Source organism: Alligator sinensis, unplaced genomic scaffold (assembly GCF_000455745.1).
Source record: "Alligator sinensis unplaced genomic scaffold, ASM45574v1 scaffold722_1, whole genome shotgun sequence".
In the NCBI taxonomy this organism is placed as follows: Eukaryota; Metazoa; Chordata; order Crocodylia; family Alligatoridae; genus Alligator; species Alligator sinensis.
Genome location: NW_005842345.1, coordinates 1,154,443 through 1,173,042, shown reverse-complemented (window position 1 = coordinate 1,173,042; position 18,600 = coordinate 1,154,443). Strand labels below are relative to the sequence as shown.

Sequence of the window (18,600 nt, the reverse complement as noted above, 5' to 3'; positions counted from 1 at the left end):
GCCGCTTCTTGTCTCCCCGCTCCGACGTGCAGGGCCGCCCCGCTTCCCCCAGCCCGGCCAGGCCTCCCCCGAGGGAGCGGAGCCGGGCGCCGGGCGGCACGAGCCGGGGGCAGGAGGGCAGCTCCCCGCCGCCTCCCTCCCGCTCCGCCGGGCAGAGCTTGCCGCCGCCTCTGCTCTTGTCAACCGTAGGTTGCAACTGGGGACAGAGAGAGGGGGGGGGTGGAAACCGCCCCCCACCCCCCAATAAAACTCTATACAGTATGCACTCCTTCATGTCACTGTCGGCTTGCTACTACGGTACGGACCCGAGAGAGAGAGAGAGAGAGAAAATCTCAGTCTTTTACAGCTTTAACGCTTTATTTTTTGGAGAGAGAAAATAACTGTGAGGCGTCCAGGAGTCGCTCCAAACTTTCCTCCAGAGGGAAGGCGGGGGCAGCCCCGACCCCCCTCCCTCCCAGGTGTCCTCTGTGAGCAGCTCTGAATGTACTTGGCCAAGGGGAAGTAGGGCTGTTGAGCAGCTTTCATCAAAGATCTGACTGAATGTACTGTTGTTACCTATTCAATCTTCCCCCCCTCCCCCCGTGGCTCTTATACTGTTGGGGTGGGGTGTGGGGGATGGATTTGAGTTTACAGGGTGTCTAATTTTAAAGTCACTTTATGCATCTTTCCCCACCCCCCCCACCCTTTAATTTTTTTATTTTATTTTTTTCTTTTTCTAAAGCACCAGGTTTTGGTTTTTGGTTTTTTGTTTTCCCTGTTGGATTATGGTGGATGTAAATGGACTAACTACTAGCTCCTGGAAAAAATAAAATTAAAAAAAAAAAAAAAAAAGCAAACTAAAAGGGAGGTGGGTTCCGAATTTCCAGGTACTCCTCGCTTAATTTTGGGCTGAGGGTGTATCACTGGGGAGGACGGGAGGGACGATGTTACAGGGCATGGTTTTTTCAGCAGAAGGGAAATTCTTTACAGAAAACAGTATTTTGCTGAATACTTTTTATAATGTGATATATTTTTATTTTGTTTTATTTGGTCACTTGCAAACAACAACACCAACAACCACAAAAGAAAAACCAAGGAGGAGAAATCAATTAGTCCTCAATATTTTTTTTTTTTCCTTTCTCCTTCTGGTATGTGCATGTCACTGCATGACTATTCTGATTTCTTTCTTCTTTTGTTTTAATAAAACTGTGCTCAGACATTTAAGCTAAACTAAGCAAAAATAATAATTATTAAAAAAAAAAAAAATCTTTGTTGCCAAAAGGTCGTGCTATCCAGGTTTGATGTCTGCATGTGAAAAAAAAAAAAAGTAAAAACATACAAAAAATAAAGGAGAAGAGAGAGGATGCAGTCTAATTTATGTGAACTGAAAGGAACAAAAACAAAATCAGGTTTAACCACACAAACCTAAGGGAATGATATTTTTTGAAAGACTTTTGTATAAAGTTGAGTACTTAGAGAAAAAAAAAATCATACCAGATGTAATATATTTTGTGGATGTTTTTATTTCTTGGATTTATAGTACCTTATACTAAGGTTAAAAAAAATTATGCTTGATATTGTGAAAAGGTGATAATTTTCACACACATTTCATTTGCTCATTTGTCACATTGTAATGCAAAGATGATAGTTAATGCATACAGCATTTTTAAGAAAAAAAATCAGAAACATTGAACTGATGTATTGTTGTACCATTTGCACTGTGAGCAAATGCTAATGCAGTAAATATATTGTGTTTGCTGACAATCAAATCCTGTAGTAAATATCTTTATTTTACCTTCCTTCCTAAGTACGCATTGGTTCTGAAAAATTTGGTAGTATGCAAGAACACATTCAAATGACTTGCCTGAAATGTGTAGGCTGTTGGGCGATGTGCCTCTCTGCAGATGACATTTTGGAATCCACTTGTACATTTTCTGGCGATATATATATATTTTTCATGTGAGGTGTGTTGTTTTTTGTTTTAAATAATCCAACCTTTTCTCAGTTCCAGCTCCTTCAGGTTCTGTTTACAGGACATGGTGGTCAGAACAGGAGCGCTTAAGGCAACCAGGACTGGCCACATTGAAGCCGGATTGCTCCTTTCTGTGTCCATTTTCCAGCTGGTCACAGAAACTAGAAGCCTTTTAAGATACCGAGAACTTGATCCCAAACTCATGCCAGTCCATAGGAGTACTGCCTTGCAGACCGCAGACTTTGGATCAGGCTCCTAATCTGTTCCTGTCCAGTGGAGACCGGGGTGCTTCTGACAGCTTTTTCTCTGGGGGCTCTGCCTGGTCAAACTGGTAATTGTATAATAATGTCACCATTTTACAAGATCTTAGTTGTATGTGGTCAGGATCTATTGTATCTGTTCAGTAACGGAAGGCAGAGGAGGATCTTTTTGGTTCAGCTCTTACTGCTTGGTTTCCTTTCCCAAGTTGAATTATGGCAGGTATATATAAAAAAACAAAAACAAAAAAAACTCAACAAAAAACAGGAGAACTTTTCCATTCTGATAGCCAGATAGGTCACTCCGGATGAAGTACGTGGGTTAAAAATAAAAATAATGCGAGGGTTTCAGTGACTGCTGTAGCCACCGCCGGAAAGGAAAACATCCAAATAGGAGATATAATATTATAAGAAACCTCGTACCCTGAGAGTGGGCACGAGTCTCTTTCGCACCCAACCCCATGCATGCTCCAAATTCTTGTGTTGCGGTGACTGCTGCGGGAATGGGAAGTTTAACTCATTAACAGTTAGAAAGTGCTTTGAGGTTGATTGCTAATGAAGGGCAATGGAGTCTTACGTTAAGTAGCAGCTTGTCTTGCATGCTGGCTGGGGTGACTGTTACTGTGTGGGAAGGGGCCTGCTGGGGAGGACGACTGGCATTTGTCCAGGTTTTTACATGCCCACTTTCCCCATTTGTGGACCCAGGCGAGATCTGACCATCAGGCCTGTTTGCTTAGCGCCTTCTCCTCTTTTCTTTCGTAGGAACAAAGGATGTGTAAGGATGTAGGCTCTCATTCAGCAAGGAAGCAGGTGCCTAACTTGGACTTCGGTGGGACCGCATATGGGCTTCATGTCAGGCATGTGCTTAAGTGCCTTGTTGAACTTTGGCCCTGGTGCTGCTGTTTGAGCAGAAGTAGTACGGCTGAGCCCCCACCAGTCTCAATTTCTGCAAGCAATAATTGTCTGTTGCGTTAGAACATCTCAAATTATAGCCTAGAGATCCGTAGCACAAAGGGAGCGAAGAAAGCTGCCTTTACTCCTGGGGGTATGTACCCTTCTCTAACCTGCCTTCCCCCTCTCATTCTTCTCCTTACTGTCTGCTGCATGAAAGACCCGGATGCACTCAGGTTACTCCAGTAAGTATTTGGAGTGGTGCCACCATATTTCACATCCTTTGAGAGAGAGATTTTTTTTTTTATCTGCGGACCAGCCAGGGCAAAGCAGGTTCGGCTGCTGGATTTTCATTTGTCTTTCTCAGGGGGTCGCTAGGTGGGATGAGTCAAATGACTCCCAGTGTGGCTTTGCTGTAGTGAAATCAGGTTGGAATTGGCCTAAGCCCATAGGCTGCATGGGCTTTCTCAGGGTTGTGAATGTTGGCTTTGAAGTACCGTGGATCTCTATAATTGCAGGTTCTTTTCTGAGCTGGGGCACCCACCTTCTCCCCTCTGGCAGGAGGTTAGTGTGATGTCTAGGTGGTTTGGCATTTCTTGGTGAAACTCAGAGCTGGTATTTTCTGCAGCACTGGGACAGTTGGGATCTCAGGAGACTTGGCGTTAGACTTGGGCCTTGTGCTGACTGTCTTGGGCCGACAGTTTCCCTGCTGGCGCTGTTGTGAAGTTAGATGTGTGCGGGGTGCCCGTGGCTGGTGCTGTCTTTGTGCGTGTGCTTTGTAAAGTACTAGGAGATCCAAGGAGGTATATAAATACTAGGCATTTCTGCATGCACTTACTTTGGCCAGTTTGGGACATGTTGGGGCATTGATGTCTATGCATGATGATTTCTCTTGGAAATGGAGATCCCGGAGGGGGCACTTGGACCTCATGATGAACAGGTGGTTACAGTGAGCCACTAATAATAGGAAATTTGCATAGAGAGGCGTAGAGCATCCCCCTATGCACAGAACTGAAACAAACAAGTTTCTTGGCAGCGTGGCATCACTGAAACCGAAGGGGTCCCATTGCTGCCACCAGAACAGTCGGTGTCAGCTCGTAACCCTCTTTCCCTCTGTTGGGTGACAATGGCCTCTGTACAGCAGATCTCTGTCACGTCGTTGCTTTCTATAAACCAACCTTGGCCTGTTTGCCACTGCCAACAGCCTGCACTTTAACGTGGTGAGACCAGAGAAATATTATGTGGGATGGAGGCAAATGTGTCTGTCGTAAGTGCTGCCTCTTGTCAGGCCCGATGAGGCCGAAGAGTGTGGTGGTAGCTTCACAAAAACTGATGGAGAGATGCCATCTTGCGTTCTCTGTGATGCTGAAAGGGAGAGCTTCCTGCCAAAAGCATCCCTTCGTCAGGGCTGAAGTGGACTAGGAGTGAGAGGCTACCTCCATGTGAGGAAGGGTCCATAGGAGAAGTCTTCATGGCTGAGGCAGTGAGGGTGATGGGCACCTTGGCTCAGCTGAGCCCAGGTGGGTGTGGGAGTGCTGCAAAGCCCTAGCCAAGCTGCGTGTCCTTGCTGGCGCCGCGTTCACTAGGGCGTCTCAGGGCATATCGTCGGGTTCTTGGGCTGTAGGAAGACAAGTCAGATTTTCTCCCTGTAGGTATGTGGGGGCAGGGGAACAGGCAGTGGAGCACTCTTTTTCCCTTATGTGCTTTCACCTCCATCGCCACTGTAAAGTAGGTGAGATACCAGCCTGAATGAACTTGAATGCTAACCTTGCCCCACCATCCTAGCTAGCCTTTGTGTGAGCAGGTTTGGTGGGGGGATTAGGAGTAGTACTTGAATCGGGGCCCAGTTTGGCGCCACAGTGAGGACCTACCCCCATGGTATATTGCTGCCTGGTGGGTTTTAGTCCAGGTACTTTGTTTTTCAGAGCCCAGGCCTGGTCTCCTCCAAGCCTGTGACAAACCTTTCAGTGAGCGCTGGGTCGGGCCCTCAGATATAGCGGGCTTCTGTATGAGGTGTGCTACCCACACAGCCTGTACGTAGTGAGGATCGGGGTCTGAGCCTCTGCGGCACTGAGCGCCTGGCACTTCCCTTGATGGCAAAGGGTGGTGAGGGGGAGCATTGCCATGCAAGAAGGATGCTGGTTGCTAAGGAAGCACAGGGCTTCCCACCCCCCTTCTGGACCAGCTGTAGTGAGGCGGGGGGTGGGGGTGCTTTTGCCAGTCACATACCAGCTCATCTGTCACAGCACAAGTTACTGCCTATTTATTTTAACAGTGTCCTTTAGAGGCATGAATAAGCCCATTGCTTGACATTCTGCCTGTTGTATCAATAACAGTGCTTTGCCCTTCTCCACCACCTTCCACCCAAGGATCTTAAAAGACCTTGCAAACATTTAATTAAGGCCGACTGCCCTCTGAGCAGGAGGTTGCATTTCCAAACCAAGGTGCAGAGAGCTGATGTCATTTCCCCAGGTCGCTGTGACTTGGGAGCAATCAGGGCCACAGCCCAGGAGCCCTGGTTCTGCACTGTCATCGCTAGGCTGCACTTCTTTCTTACAGCTGCGAGTAGAGCCCAAGTCTTCACCTCCCCGACCTCATCCTCTACCCTAACCAGGCTGAGCTTTGCCTCTTCTCTAGCAGCTCTCATCCCCATGTGGCTCCTGTCACCCCTCCACTTTGAAGCTGGTGCCTGCATGGAACCAATGTTTCTTCTTCAGTACGGCAATTTCTAACCCCAGCTTTCAATGCTGCATTTCCATGGAAGAGTAGGAGTCATCCCTCTGGAAGCTGCCTAGTTCGTTGATGGCATGTAGCGCAGACAGTGGAGAGAACGGCCATTTCTAACTTGACAATGGAGCTCTGTCCAACCTTCGCTGGGGTCTTTATCCTGACAAATCTGCTCTCGTCAATGCTGTCGAAGGGCAGCCCTGCTGCTGCAGAGGGGGCCATGGTGTGGGGATGCCAGAAGGGGGCTGTTGTATTTTTACTCATGGCAGAAGCAGGTAGGCTGAGCGCCACGCAAGGCTTTTGCTATCGATTGCTGGTGGCAGACGGGCCCACGGGAGGCTGACGAGTCGCATCTCTAACTCCTTGTTAAAATGATTTATATGAGTCATTCTCATTGCTGCCCCTGGATGTTTAGTCTTCCTAGCTGCCGTGTTCGTCGTAGGGGAAATGACCAAAGCTTCATCAGTGCGTGACCCTCCCTTGCCTTAAATGCATCTACCCCTGTGCTGCTCAGGTGCCTCCTTGTTCCCTTGCTCCAATCAGGGGCTTTACCCCCTTTCCTGCACTAGCCTGCCCTGCCCCCTGTAGAGAGATGTGCATGGGCTCCACCCCATGGTGCTTGAGCACCTCCTTCCTGCTTAGGGTCTCTGCCACTCTCTCGGGCGCTTGGGAGAGGTCATTGTCCCATGCTGCAGATGGGGACTGGAGGCATCAAGCCCTGATTTAGTACCCTAGCAGCTGGGCTGTCCTTCCACACAGGCAGAGCAGTGCAGGGCAGGGCCGGGGAAGCAGGGCAGGGCCTTTGGCACAAAGTCATCCACTGTCTGGGGTGGTGTGAGATCCAGGTTGAGGGAATCTAACCCATGAGCTTCCCTGAGAACTTTCTTAAGGCCTCCCCATTCCCAGTGTCCAGCCTGTGCCCCACCACCAGCCGAACCCCAGGGGCTGCTAGATAATGGCCCTAGGACCACACTGCCTTCTCCATCTTTGCTGTTTGTTCCCTTCAGGCACTTGCAGATGGTTCAGCTTCCCACCGCTAGGCATCCTTTTGCCAGGGCCTATTTTTGCAGTGAGTACCTCTGTCTCCCCCAGGGCCCAGCTGGCAGAGTGGGTACTTGGCAGCCAGGGCTGCCCATCTTCCAGGGCCTGGTTTCAGGAGGGTGCAAAGACATGACACTCTCCTTGGATTCACACGCAATCCATGGCACTGAGCTCCTCACAGACTCAGGCCACCTCAGTCCCTGCCTTCCTCTTCGGCCGTTTCTCTTTCTTGCCTGTGTTCGCCATCCAGTGTGTTTGTATCGTCTGTTGACTGACAAGCGTGGAACAGGTGATGTCTCGCCTGCATCAGACGGGCAGGGGACGGGGCTTGAAACCGGAGAGGGAGCTTTCGTCGCGCCAGACGAGGAGGCAAGCTTGTTGCAGGGGGCACTTGGACCCAAACCAGAGGGAGGAGTTAAGGGCTCCTTGTATGCCTCTGCCCTCCACCCCTGCCCCTTCCTTCTGGATCTCCCATGACACCTCTATGCCAGAAACCCAAAGATGTGCTCTTTTGCTCTCTGCTGCCATGTTGCATTGCAAATTTCTATCTCCCTTGCTGTCAGCTCACACCTCTCTCTCTCACTCTTTTGCCTTTCCCAGTGTCTCCCATGCAGCAAAGATCTGTGCTTTGGGATCCTTTCTCCCTAGACATGTTTGCTTGCATTTGTCCAGGCTCAATCAATCTTTGCTCATTTCCTGCCCCTGCTTCTAACCTCCCTAGATCCTTTTATGCTAATCCTTTGTCCTTGCCAGTGTTTGTAACACTTCCTGGTTTAGCTTCATCTGCAAATGTAATTACCGTGCTGTTTACCTGCACATCCAGATTGCTGATAAATAAAGCCAGCCCTCATGCTGATCTCCACCGCTCCATCGGCCACCTCCCCGCTGCACCATGGCACGTGGCATTACCCTGAGTCTGTGGCTCTTCAGCCAGGTTTCAATCCACGTGACAGCTCTTGCACTGCCAAGCCCATTTGAATTGACTCCTTGAACAAGATCTCATCAGGCACCATGTCAGATCATACCCCAGAGTCCAGAAGTCTTCTGTCCTCCACATTGCCTTCGTCCATTCACGTAGTAATTAGAGACATGAGGCCACCAGTTTTGTCGCTGAGATTGGTACTTCAGTCTCCAAGGCTGTTTGTTGTCTTGGTTCTTTTAGCGTGTGGATCCTTCCTGGGGCTGTTTATATCCATCTCTCCCCCACTCTTCCCCTAACTCTCTTGCTGTTCCTGGAGTTGTACAGTGCTCTTTTCCTGTTTCACCTCGTGCACTTCATTTTTCCCTCCCACACCAACTAATGTCTGCACAAGCTAATCTTGATGCCAGTTGACTCCTCCCTCCAAGCCCCTCTGAGTTGCGTAGCTCCTTCCTCTGTGTCTGTTTGCTCCTCCTAGGATAAGTTTCCTCCTTAGTCTGCACCTTCTTTCTCCCAGGTTCTTGACATATAAAATGAACCAATTCCAGTCTTAGAGATGGTGATCCCCTCTCTCACTTGCTCTGCCTTTCCCTCTGTGCCAATTCTTTACCATCCCCCAGCTAAGCTGGGAGTCAGCCTTTTGTGCAGTGCTGTTCCCTGCACTCCTGGAGACAGATTTCCCACCCCCTCTGCCCTGTCCATGTTGCAGCCTCTGAGATCCCACTGCTAGGGCTCCCACTGTCCAGCCTTGGTCTAACACCGTCCCATTGCACCTAGCTATACCCCTCATTCCCCTCCAAACTGTTCCTCTTGCTTCTTGATACTTACACCCTTTGAAGTTGTAGCCCATCGGAGTCAGCTGCTGGTGCTTTGAAGCTCCTCTTCCTTCACTATCCACTATCACTGTGGAAGTTGTAGGCCACAGAATTTTCCCAAAAGACTTCTATACCACCCCCACCGCGCCCACCACACACACTATCCCAGCACACAGGGTGCATTGCAGTCCCCCATCTCTCAAACTTGCTCTTGCTGAAACCACTGTCTCCTGGGCACTGTGTAAAGGCAGAGCGGGACAGTCAGTAACCTCCCTGCTTTTGACCCATGATCACTTACATGCCCCATCACTGCACACTCAGCTTTGCAGTCCCCAGACCTCCCACACCTGGGTATATCATACACGATGGTCTGCTCTTCTCTGCTCTGGCACAAACTCCTCTCTCTTCCAAATTGCCCATCACCCCTGAGCCCTCCACTGCCAGATACTCTTTGTCTTGCATACCTTCTTTCCAGACACACAATGACATCTTTAGGCTTCTCCCATGTGCAGACGCTGCAGATCAAACTGGACAAGCTAAAGCACAACCACTCTCACAATAGGGCAAGAGAAAATGACCTGATTAAGATTGCAGAGGAAAAGGGTCCCAAAGAGGGCTCAGGGCCTACCCACACACATGCGTGCACAAACCTTGTCTTTAGAGGCATGCTTGCAATTTTAAGCATTTTCCTCCCAGGTACCAGGAAAACAGCTGAGATGACCCCGACTCCCGCCCCCCCGCCCCAAACCTTCCTCCCCACCAAAAAAACCAAGCTGAAAGTTATTTTCCTGAATTTCTCATGTTTTGCGTTGCAATGCAGGGCCTTTCCCCCCCCCTCACAGTTTCCTTTCTGAAAATAACTCCCAAACTATAATTTCCTCCCACTTGCTTTTCCCCTCCTTATTTTGATTTGCAAAGTTTCTGGCTTTGTGGAACAATGTCATGGTGCCAGAGCTCACTTGGCGCTGCCTTCGTCCTGGTGGTCTCGGTGCTTTGCTTTCCTTGCACAAGTAGTTACCGATGCACTTGCTTGAGAGTCATCTTTGCTCAATTGCCTAGATGAGCGAGCAGTGGCTCTGGTTCCATAGACTTGGATGCCTGAGAGTTGCATGGTTGCTACTTATTGTGTGGCTGCATGTAGGGGCATCATCCAAGATCAGGGCTCCATTGTACAGATCTCTGCTGAGAGTCATTCCTGGAGGAGCTAACAATCTGGATAGATCAGGCTGACCGAAGGGAACATTACCGTCATCCCAGCTTTACAGGGAGGAGCGAAGAGAGAATAATTTGCCTAATGTCCCTCAGGAAGTCTGACACTGCAGGGAACTGAACCCACATCTTCCCAGCCCCACACCAGTGCCCGAATTGCAAGCTCATCCTTAATCCTAAACCTTACATGCTTCAGTCTTATGCAGAGCTGGGCTCTAAAAAAGAAGGGGAATCTAATGTTTCATGCCAGTCCTCTTTCCCAGGGGCTGCTTTCCACTCTGTCTTCCACGCGCGCTCTCTCTCTCCATTCCAGGTATGAGAACCATCTTTATATACATATTTATATGTATATATATATAATTTTATTTTCCCAGGCTCAGTGAATCCCTCCCACAATATCTGAAACTCCTGGAACGTGTTTGATGGGCAAATGCCCAGTGATGTTTGTCTCCCTTAATTCCCATGTGCCAGGGCCCAGGGGCTGCGGCAAGTGCCAGGATCTGCCAGTGACTCTCCCCCTGGCTGGTAAAAACAGTTGTTCTGATTTCTGACATGCAGGGAAAATTGCGATAGATTTGAAAAGCAGCCTATTCCCAGGAGGAGGGTGGATGAGGAGGATTGGTACTTATGAGAAGAGATGTGGTGGTGGGGTTTTATTTCCCCTCCCCCCTTTACTCAATGAATTCTTCCATTTTGTGTAATTTCTGCGGATAAGCAATTCCATCAGAAATAGGTTCTACTTGTTAATGACAGTTAAGTGTACACAGTTAAACATGGGCTATCAGATCTAAAAGCTCTGGCAAACCTCCCTGCAGCAGGAGCTACTGCATGCTTTTGCTTACCTGACAACCAAGAGGAGGTGTCAGGCTGGGAGGGGTGGTCTTCCCCTGATGGGACGGCACTGGGGCTTAGAAGAGATGGGTTCATTTCCCAGCTCTGCCACAGGCTTCCTCCTTGACATTGTGCCAATCATTTAACACCTCTGCCCGGGGATATTTTCAAAGCTGCCTTAAGGGAATTTGACTAATAAATGCCCATTAACTTAATGGGAACCTTCTACCCAGGTCTTTCTGGGGGCTTTGGAACCATCAGCTTCTGTGCCTCGGTGCTCTTAAAACACAGGGGCTGATGCTGCCCTGCTCCTACCCTCTGTCTGTCGTCTCCCTAGGCCGTGAGCTTTTAGGGGCATGAACTGCCAGGTGCTTCGTGCTTGTGCAGCACCTAGTGCAATGGGGCCTTGAGCTCAGGCAGAGTCTGGAGATGCTCCTGCAATGTAATTAATGAGCTGTTGTTTTGGAGAGCTGGGAGGGCTTGGGCTTGGGCTGCAGATTTTCCAGTTCTGACCGGCTCCTGTGACTTCTGGGGCTGCACAGTCTCATGGTGACTCAACAGTTCCTCTGCCACATCTCCCCATGCCAGCAGTGCAAGGGCGTTCACACCTGACCTAAATTTCCCCTGTGGCAGCAACCGTAGATGGGGCTCATTACCAGGTCTGGATCTTCCACTCTAGCGGGAGTGGTGCCATGCTCAGACGCCTTTCTGCCAGGGGGACTCGATGGGAAAAGGAAGATCCCCATCAGCTTCCCCTGTTTCCAGCCACTTGGGGCACCAGCCTTCCCCAGGGTCCTGCAATGCTGATGCCTTCCTCAAAGTGCTCGGTCAGCAAAGTACAGAGCCCTGGGGAGCAAAGGATGCTTAGCTGCTTGTAGGATTGGACCCAGCCTGAGCGATGGTAGCAGAGAACTTGTCAAACCACCACGCACGATCCGTAACTGTGGCTCCTATTCAGACTTGGCACAAGAGGCTGCCTTGGAAAGGGCTGCATCCACCATTCCAAGTCTGAATGTGTCCCAGCATGAGGTCTGGGCTTGTACTTCCAGGAACCAGGCTGATATGGGGCACGTCTGTGGGTTTCTTGTTGTGCCTTTCCACCACCTTGGAGCCGATTTAAGAGCTGCTATTCTCGGCTCGCTGCCTCTGCAAGAAAAATCAAGTTCCATCTGCTCCTCCCAAAAGCATGAGGGAAGAAACAAGCTTCTCCACCTGCTAAACCCCACTACCTACCATGCAGGGCTTTGCTATGGAAACTTACGCTTGGGTGAGCTGTCTAAGGTAAAGGGACTGCAAAGCCGCAGCACTGGTCTCCAGCTGCTTAGTTTGCAAACTAGAGTCAGCTGAGACCTCCTGGCACCAGGACCTTGCGAATGGTGTGTGGCACATCCAGGTCATACGGGCAGAGGAGTAGACAGACACCCATTCTATGATAAGGGCGATGCTGGCGCACAGAAGTCTCAAGCATGCTTAGGAAGATGCTCTGCTATTTTGGGCTTGGCTCTTGCAGCAAGAGGAGAGATTCCTGCCCTCTCCAACCTGTTTTCTTCCCAGTGGTATAATCAGAGCCCACAGATAATTGAGGCCTTTTTTGTCTTTCCCTTAAAACACGCTGCGTTGTTTGTGTCTGCACCAGCAAAACAAGTGACACACGTAACTTCCAGCCAAAGGGAGAGGAGAGGTCACACGGGTGCAGTCTCGCTGCTGGGGCTGCGGGGTCTCCGGAGACCACGTCTGGGCTGTATCTCCCCCTGTTCCAGAAAGAAGGACCCACATGCTGCGTTACATCTAGCCTGGGAGGGGAAGTAGCTAAAATTCTCCTAACTCCAGCTGCGAGACCAAGTGGGCTGATGACAGCTCAGGACTCCTCAGTCCTGGCACAGCACTAATCTTCTTCCCTCCCACTTGTAAGTAATAAGTAAGAGCATTAGGGACTGGAGCAGTCCCTGAGAAGCTGAGACCCCCTTCCCCTCCACCTCCACCACCACCACCATGATAGTGCTCTGGGCTGGCTGGTATCACAGTTTATTGCCATACCCCATAAAAAGGTGCCTGGGATGCAGAGAAACGATCAGCCTCTGGCACTAAGAGGCTGATTATCTCGGGGGACTGTTCTTTCTCCTGAGTTAGAGGAAGGGGCATTGAAGCACGACAGGGAAGGAGCCCGTCCAGAGTGTTTGGATTCACTTCGATGTCAGTAGGGAAGACTGAAGGAGGCTGCCAGCTCCCAGCAGAGCGGCCAACCCAGTGGGATACCATTGTTGGAGGCTCTGTCATCTGCACCCCCAGGTGAGGGTGCTCCCCAGTTTGCATCATTTCAACAGGCGCCCGTTAAAAGACTTGCTGTTTTCCTTGAGCCCTTTTTAATTGGTTTCAGTGAGTATGGTAAGCCGTTTATTTATCTCTGTTGTTATGCAGTGCATTGACATGCCAGTTGGATCTGCCGGTGCAACGTGTTGGATGTGGGGATTGCAAAACCCCTGGGAGGAACCCAAATTCCTGCCATCCCAAACCGGGAGCATGAAGACTGAGAGCTCTGCACATGGTGCAAGACTTGCAAAGGGCGACTCCCTCCGGGACCAGCTCAGCATGGCTCCTTGGCCTGATGGGCCTGTCTCCTGCTCACCTAGAGTATCTTAGTTCGAGCCTGCGAAAAGGAAACCAGCAGGCAGTGTGCGCCATTCGAGGAGCTGTGTTCTACTCTGGAGTTACCCCGCATGTCAGCCCGTTCTCAGATGGAGACCACCAGCTGTCAGGACAAATTGGTGGGACCCTGCCACAAGTCACCTGGGGTGTATTAAATTATCAAGGTATGCGATATGGGAAGGGTCTGGGGATGAATATGGGGAATGGTGGAGCCTTTCCGCTCGAGGCTGCTGGTGCACTGGCGGGCCAGGCAGGCACTGCTTAAAGCTGCTACCCACTGAGAGCTGGTGAAACAAGAGTGGTGGGTCTCAAGCGTAAGGAGGGGAAGAGGGTCTTGTGGTTAAGGTGCTAGACCAGAATGTGAGCGATCAGGATTCAATTTGTGGCTCTGTGGCAGATTCCCTCTGTGACCCGCTTAGACAGCGAGCTTTTCGGGGCAGGGGCTCTCACTTGGAGTGTACGCAGCGCCTGGCACAGCTGGGCTTCTAGGCTCAACTCTGATATGAATAATCATCACAGTCCAGTTTCTAGTGGGCAGGTGTCAACAGAGTCATCCCCACCATTGCTAATTGGCTGCCCTAGTGGATGGTTTCACAGAAAAGCCAAGGCAAAATGGGCTCTGAGGGCTGCACTACCCCTCTCCCAGGCCAGAGCTGAGGTGTGCCAGTTGAGGGACACAGCGAACAGGGTGCCTCTGCAGCAAGCATGCAGACAACAGGCAGCTGCTCATCCAGAGCCCTTCGTGAGCACATGCCTGACACAGAGGCTGAATCATGAGCCAGGCCTGCAACTGGGGTAAAATGGTGCTGCTCTGTTCCAGCCCATGGGATTCTTTGGCTAAGGGGCCCCTGTCACATGTCTGAGGCACACCCCAGTCCTTTAAAGGATGGCGGTGGTTTCCTCTCTCAGTTATTGGGGGTGAGGGGAGCAAGAAGATGATGCAGAGTAATTCTCTCTGGAGATATGTGTGCGCGCTTGCTCTGTCTCTCCCTTCTTCATCATGCTTGGGATCTTGCTAACAAGTCAGAAAGGAGGGGAGGGGAGGGGAGAGAGCTCAAGGAGCTCTGTTGAGCTTTAAGCCTGGTATCTCCACACAGAAAGTGCTGTGACTAATGCTCCCAGTTGGCAAAAAGGCAGTGTAATCAAAACACTTTTTTTTTTCCCCCTGTTTTTTTCAGTCCTTAAAGTTAGTCATTCTGCAAGCAGGAGTCCAAACAGGCAGACATGAAATGGAAGCCTGAGAGCTTCTTATGCAATACTTCATGCAGAAGGCCGGAGTCTTGTCCTGGACCCTTGTGGCTTTTCCTTTGGGAAAGGAACCGCACCCTAAGGGTGGATGGCTTGTGGGTAAGGGATCCTGGGGCTCTCCGGATTTAATCCGTTAGGTCTTTGGCATCTCACATGCAATGAATTGGGTAGGTCCAAGGCTGGTTCCAAGAAAGCAAATGTTCACCCTCTAAAAACAGCCCCTACAGCTGGTACCAAAGAGCCCCTGCACTGGCAGCCTTGTTAGAGAGGCCTTAGACTGCATGGGCTGCTGGCACTAAATCCCCACCCTGGTGTCTAGAAGTGGATCTCCCAGCGTGGAGCAGAGAGCTGGCATTGCTACAATCTGCATTGCACCTGCTGTGCTGCTAACAGGACTCCTGGGCATCCCTGCTAGCTACATCTTTGGCTGAGGGAAGCCTTCCAAGTCCTGTGGCTGGAAGGATGTGTGGGGCTGTGGGCGGCAGAAGACAGAGCCTCCTTTCCTCTAGGGGCAAAGGGAAAGCTCCTCCAACTCGCTGAGGGAACTTCCTCTGCAAACAGCTACAGGCGGGACTAGCCCAGCTCATTTTTCCTTCTGCTTCTTTATCTCTGCTAAGAGCTTGGGGTCTTGGGGTGATCCTTTCCCAGCTGGCAGTCTGGTCCTCCTCTGGTGTGGGGGCAGCTGGGTTTGGATGAACTGATGCCCTGGATCCAGAGAGCAGGCTTTCATAATCAAAGGCAGTGGCAGCCATTGCCACCATGCCAACAGAGGTAGGAAAGGCTCATTAAGTCTCCAGGATCCGGTCTGTCCCAGAGAGGTGAGCGATCTTTTCTGTGCCCTCAGGGGGTGAATGAGCCTGAAAGCAGCTCAGCCCCAAAGGCTGCCACCCCTCCTGCTGACGTTTTCCATTCAGAAATGCCAGGGTCTGCTGGTCCCTCCTTTGGAGCTTAGAAATTACTCTTTGCCCACCTGGAGCCCCCAGCTCCAACCATCTGCCTAGCAATGGGACATGAAATGCTTCTCTAGGGCAAGATGCAGTTAGCAAGAATGGCTGTGCTCACTAACCCACAGCATTACCAGATAAAACATGTCTTAATGTGGGCCCTGGTCTGTGTCAGGATCCATCTGTCTGACTCCATAGCCTTCAGGGCTATTGGTCCTTCTGGCCTCCTGAGCCTTTTGTGCTCTCCTCCAGCCCTTCTCTGTCCTACTCTGAGGATGCACAGAGAAGCCTGCACTCCACTAATACCACATCTGACTTCCCTTGGTCTTTGGCGAGAATTCACTGACTCAAATCTTTCTCCGTACAGACCAGAGGTACAGCAGGCACCTGCCCGCATGTGAGAGCTGCCCTATTGGCAGTCAGAGCTGAGTGGGGGCTGCTTCTATTGCCCTCACCCATCACCCAGGTCAGTGGCCTCTCTGTCTCCCTGCTTGTCTCGTCACAGGCATCCAGGCCATGCTGCAGGGAAATTCAAGCCCAGTGCCAGAGATCAGAGTCGGGCAGGGCTCACAGGGGAGGCTGGGGTTTGGCAGGATTATGCAGCTGGGTGGTGGGAGAGGTCAGAATCTGCGCCAGCGGAGGAAAGCATCAGGCAGGCAGGTGCTGCGGCAATCAGGGCGGGGAGAGTGTGCCCGAATTCCAGGGTGGGACGCGTAGCATGTCATAACCCAGCTCACACCTGCCCTGCCCAGCTGTAAAGCGCACCACAGCTTGCCTCGGCAATGGCTGCAAGCACTGCTCTAGCACTGCCGGATGGGGCAGCATTCACAGCCATTGCTGCAGAGTGCTATGCTCCTCATCTACCTGGGTGTGCTGTCTCCTGAGCAAGACTTGGTGGGGCTGAGCCATAAAGCATCACAGATTCCTACAAGGCTGAGTAAATCACAAGGAGGCAAGTGGGCAGCCTGGTCCTGTGGGCAAACACCTGCTCTGGAGGCAGGAGCTCTGAGACGTGTTCCTAGCTCTGCTGCTGATTGGCAGAGGAAGAGCAGGCCTGCGTGCCTAAAAATGAGGTGCCCAGAAATGGAGCTTTCCAAATGTCTGAGACCCACTGGGTGCCTGTCTGCATCCTTAGGGGTTAAATGCCTGTAAAAATCTGGCCCTGTGGCTTTCAGCTCCCCACCTGTGAAATGGAGTTACATGGAGAGGAAAAATATGCTGATGACTGCTAGGTGTGCAGATGCCTGCCATATCTACCACCAGCCAACCTAACCACTTTGCATCTCTGTTTTTCCGATCTGGAAAACAGGCCTAAAATATAGTTGCCCCAGAGAGGCAGGAGGAGGGGTTGCGAAGTGTGACGACCTGTTGTTGCCTGACAGTGCTCTGACATCCTCCGATGGCAGGGACCAGTATAAAGCACATCTTAGATTTCAAATACATTGATAACCAATCTTTGTTTGTATTACAGTGGCGCTGAAGAGCCCCTGGAGCAGGTGCATGAACACCGAACGAAGAAAAGATCCTTGCCTCAACGAGCCAGCAGTCTCTGAACAGGACAGAAGAGAAGGGGCCCATGGTGGGAGAGCACAAGGAGCTGGTACTGGGCAGCGTGACTGGAGAGCCTCATCAGTGTCCAGCTTTCCTGCAGGTATCCCAACACTTGTCTTGATAGTACATCAGGGGTTGCAGAGCTGGTGGCCACCACCCTTTAAGAGCAAGGTGGCCTCTTACCACCATCCCACCCATGGGAGGAAGGGATGGGGCAGCAGTTCTCTCGTGTAGGATTCCCTGCTCCTTTCCAGAGGGGTACTGTTGTCCAGTGGACCGAGGGCAAGGAGGACCCAGCATCCCCTGAATTAATCTGTGCTCTGATTGTGATTCACTGTATGAGGTTGGACAAGTCAGTGCAGTTAACTTCTTCGTTACTGTTATTTTGGGGGACGGCGGGGGCTCCAGCGACCAACAATCCTGAATTTTCCAGGACAGCCCCAAATTTCAGGGCTGCAGCCAGCATCTGAGCTGGCAGTTTTGTCCTGGATTTGGGAAATGGGTCCTAAATCTTGACCAGCTCTGTCCAGTGCATCTCAGCCCTGTTGACTTTAACAGGGTCCCTCAGCCCACAGTCTGCAGCCCACCGCTGAGCTGGAGAGATTTCCCCAGAGTCAGGCACCTTAGGTTAGCTTGTTGTGGATGCTCAGTTTGACCCCCTGGCTCCCGACTTTAGAAGCCCTAAACATCTTGGAGCTCCACCGGGCTCCAGCAGGAGCTGTCACATTGCACAGTGCCCAAAACCCAGGCTTGGGGATGGGGGGTGGGGAGGCTTTCCAAATGCAGGGGCTAAAAATCAGATGTCACCTCTGAGCAGATGGGTCCTAGTCTCTCGGCTTCTGTTCCCACACCCATCACCTGCGTCTGTTAACCCTTGCGGGCGTGGGCTATGAAGGTCACTGGTTTTTAAAGGCCTGTACATGTCCTGGGGGGAATAAGCACTAAGACAAGGATGCGCAGAGACGCACCCGAGGCCCCGCTGCCTGTTACTTGTATGACACAGTGGGCGGGTGAAGCGTGCAGGAAATGTAGAGCGGCCACAAGTGTGAACTCACAATCACACTGCGCAAATGAGCGTGCGGCAGGGCTCGGAGAGGGCGGCAGAGGCGAGCACGAGCTCCTAGGCGCCGAGTGGGTGTTTCACTGGGCAGAGGGGCCTTTCCCGCAGGGGCTTTGCTCCTGGGCACGGAGCCGCAGCCGCCCCGCTCGCCCCTCGCTAGGGCCAAGGAGCAGCCGGGGGAGAGGGGCGGGGAACGGGAGTGCTGATGACATCACAGAGCCCCGCTGTGACATCACAGCGCTCTGCAGTGACATCACAGCGCCCCGCTGTCACACTGTAGAGCTCCGTGGGGACACTGTAGAGCCCTCGAGTGACGTCAGACAGCTCCCCTGTGCCATCACAGCGGCAGTCGGGGACCGCTCCCGCCGCCGGGCAGGGGCGGGGCTTGGCTTCAGCTCCGCCCCTGCTCCTGTGGCGTCACTTCCGGGGGAGCGGGTCCTTCCGGAAGCGGCGCCGGGGCTGCGGGGCCATGAGCTGGTGAGCTGGGGCGCGGGGGAGCCCGGCGGGGGG

General features: G+C 51.6%; 2 protein-coding genes across 2 annotated transcripts in view; both read left to right on the top strand.

Annotated features, from left to right (window-relative positions):
* EGR3 (early growth response 3) overlaps positions 1-2,127 on the top strand; it is a 9,181-nt gene extending 7,054 nt beyond the window's left edge. Inside the window, exon 5 of the mRNA XM_006028930.1 lies at positions 2,100-2,127. Within this exon, the coding sequence (XP_006028992.1) occupies positions 2,100-2,127 (28 nt within the window). The remainder of the gene's footprint in view (positions 1-2,099) is intronic.
* A 16,393-nt stretch (positions 2,128-18,520) lies between these two features.
* The window catches only part of BIN3 (bridging integrator 3), a 53,076-nt gene continuing 52,996 nt past the window's right edge, over positions 18,521-18,600 (top strand). Inside the window, exon 1 of the mRNA XM_014522388.2 lies at positions 18,521-18,567. Within this exon, the coding sequence (XP_014377874.1) occupies positions 18,560-18,567 (8 nt within the window). The 5' untranslated portion in view covers positions 18,521-18,559. The remainder of the gene's footprint in view (positions 18,568-18,600) is intronic.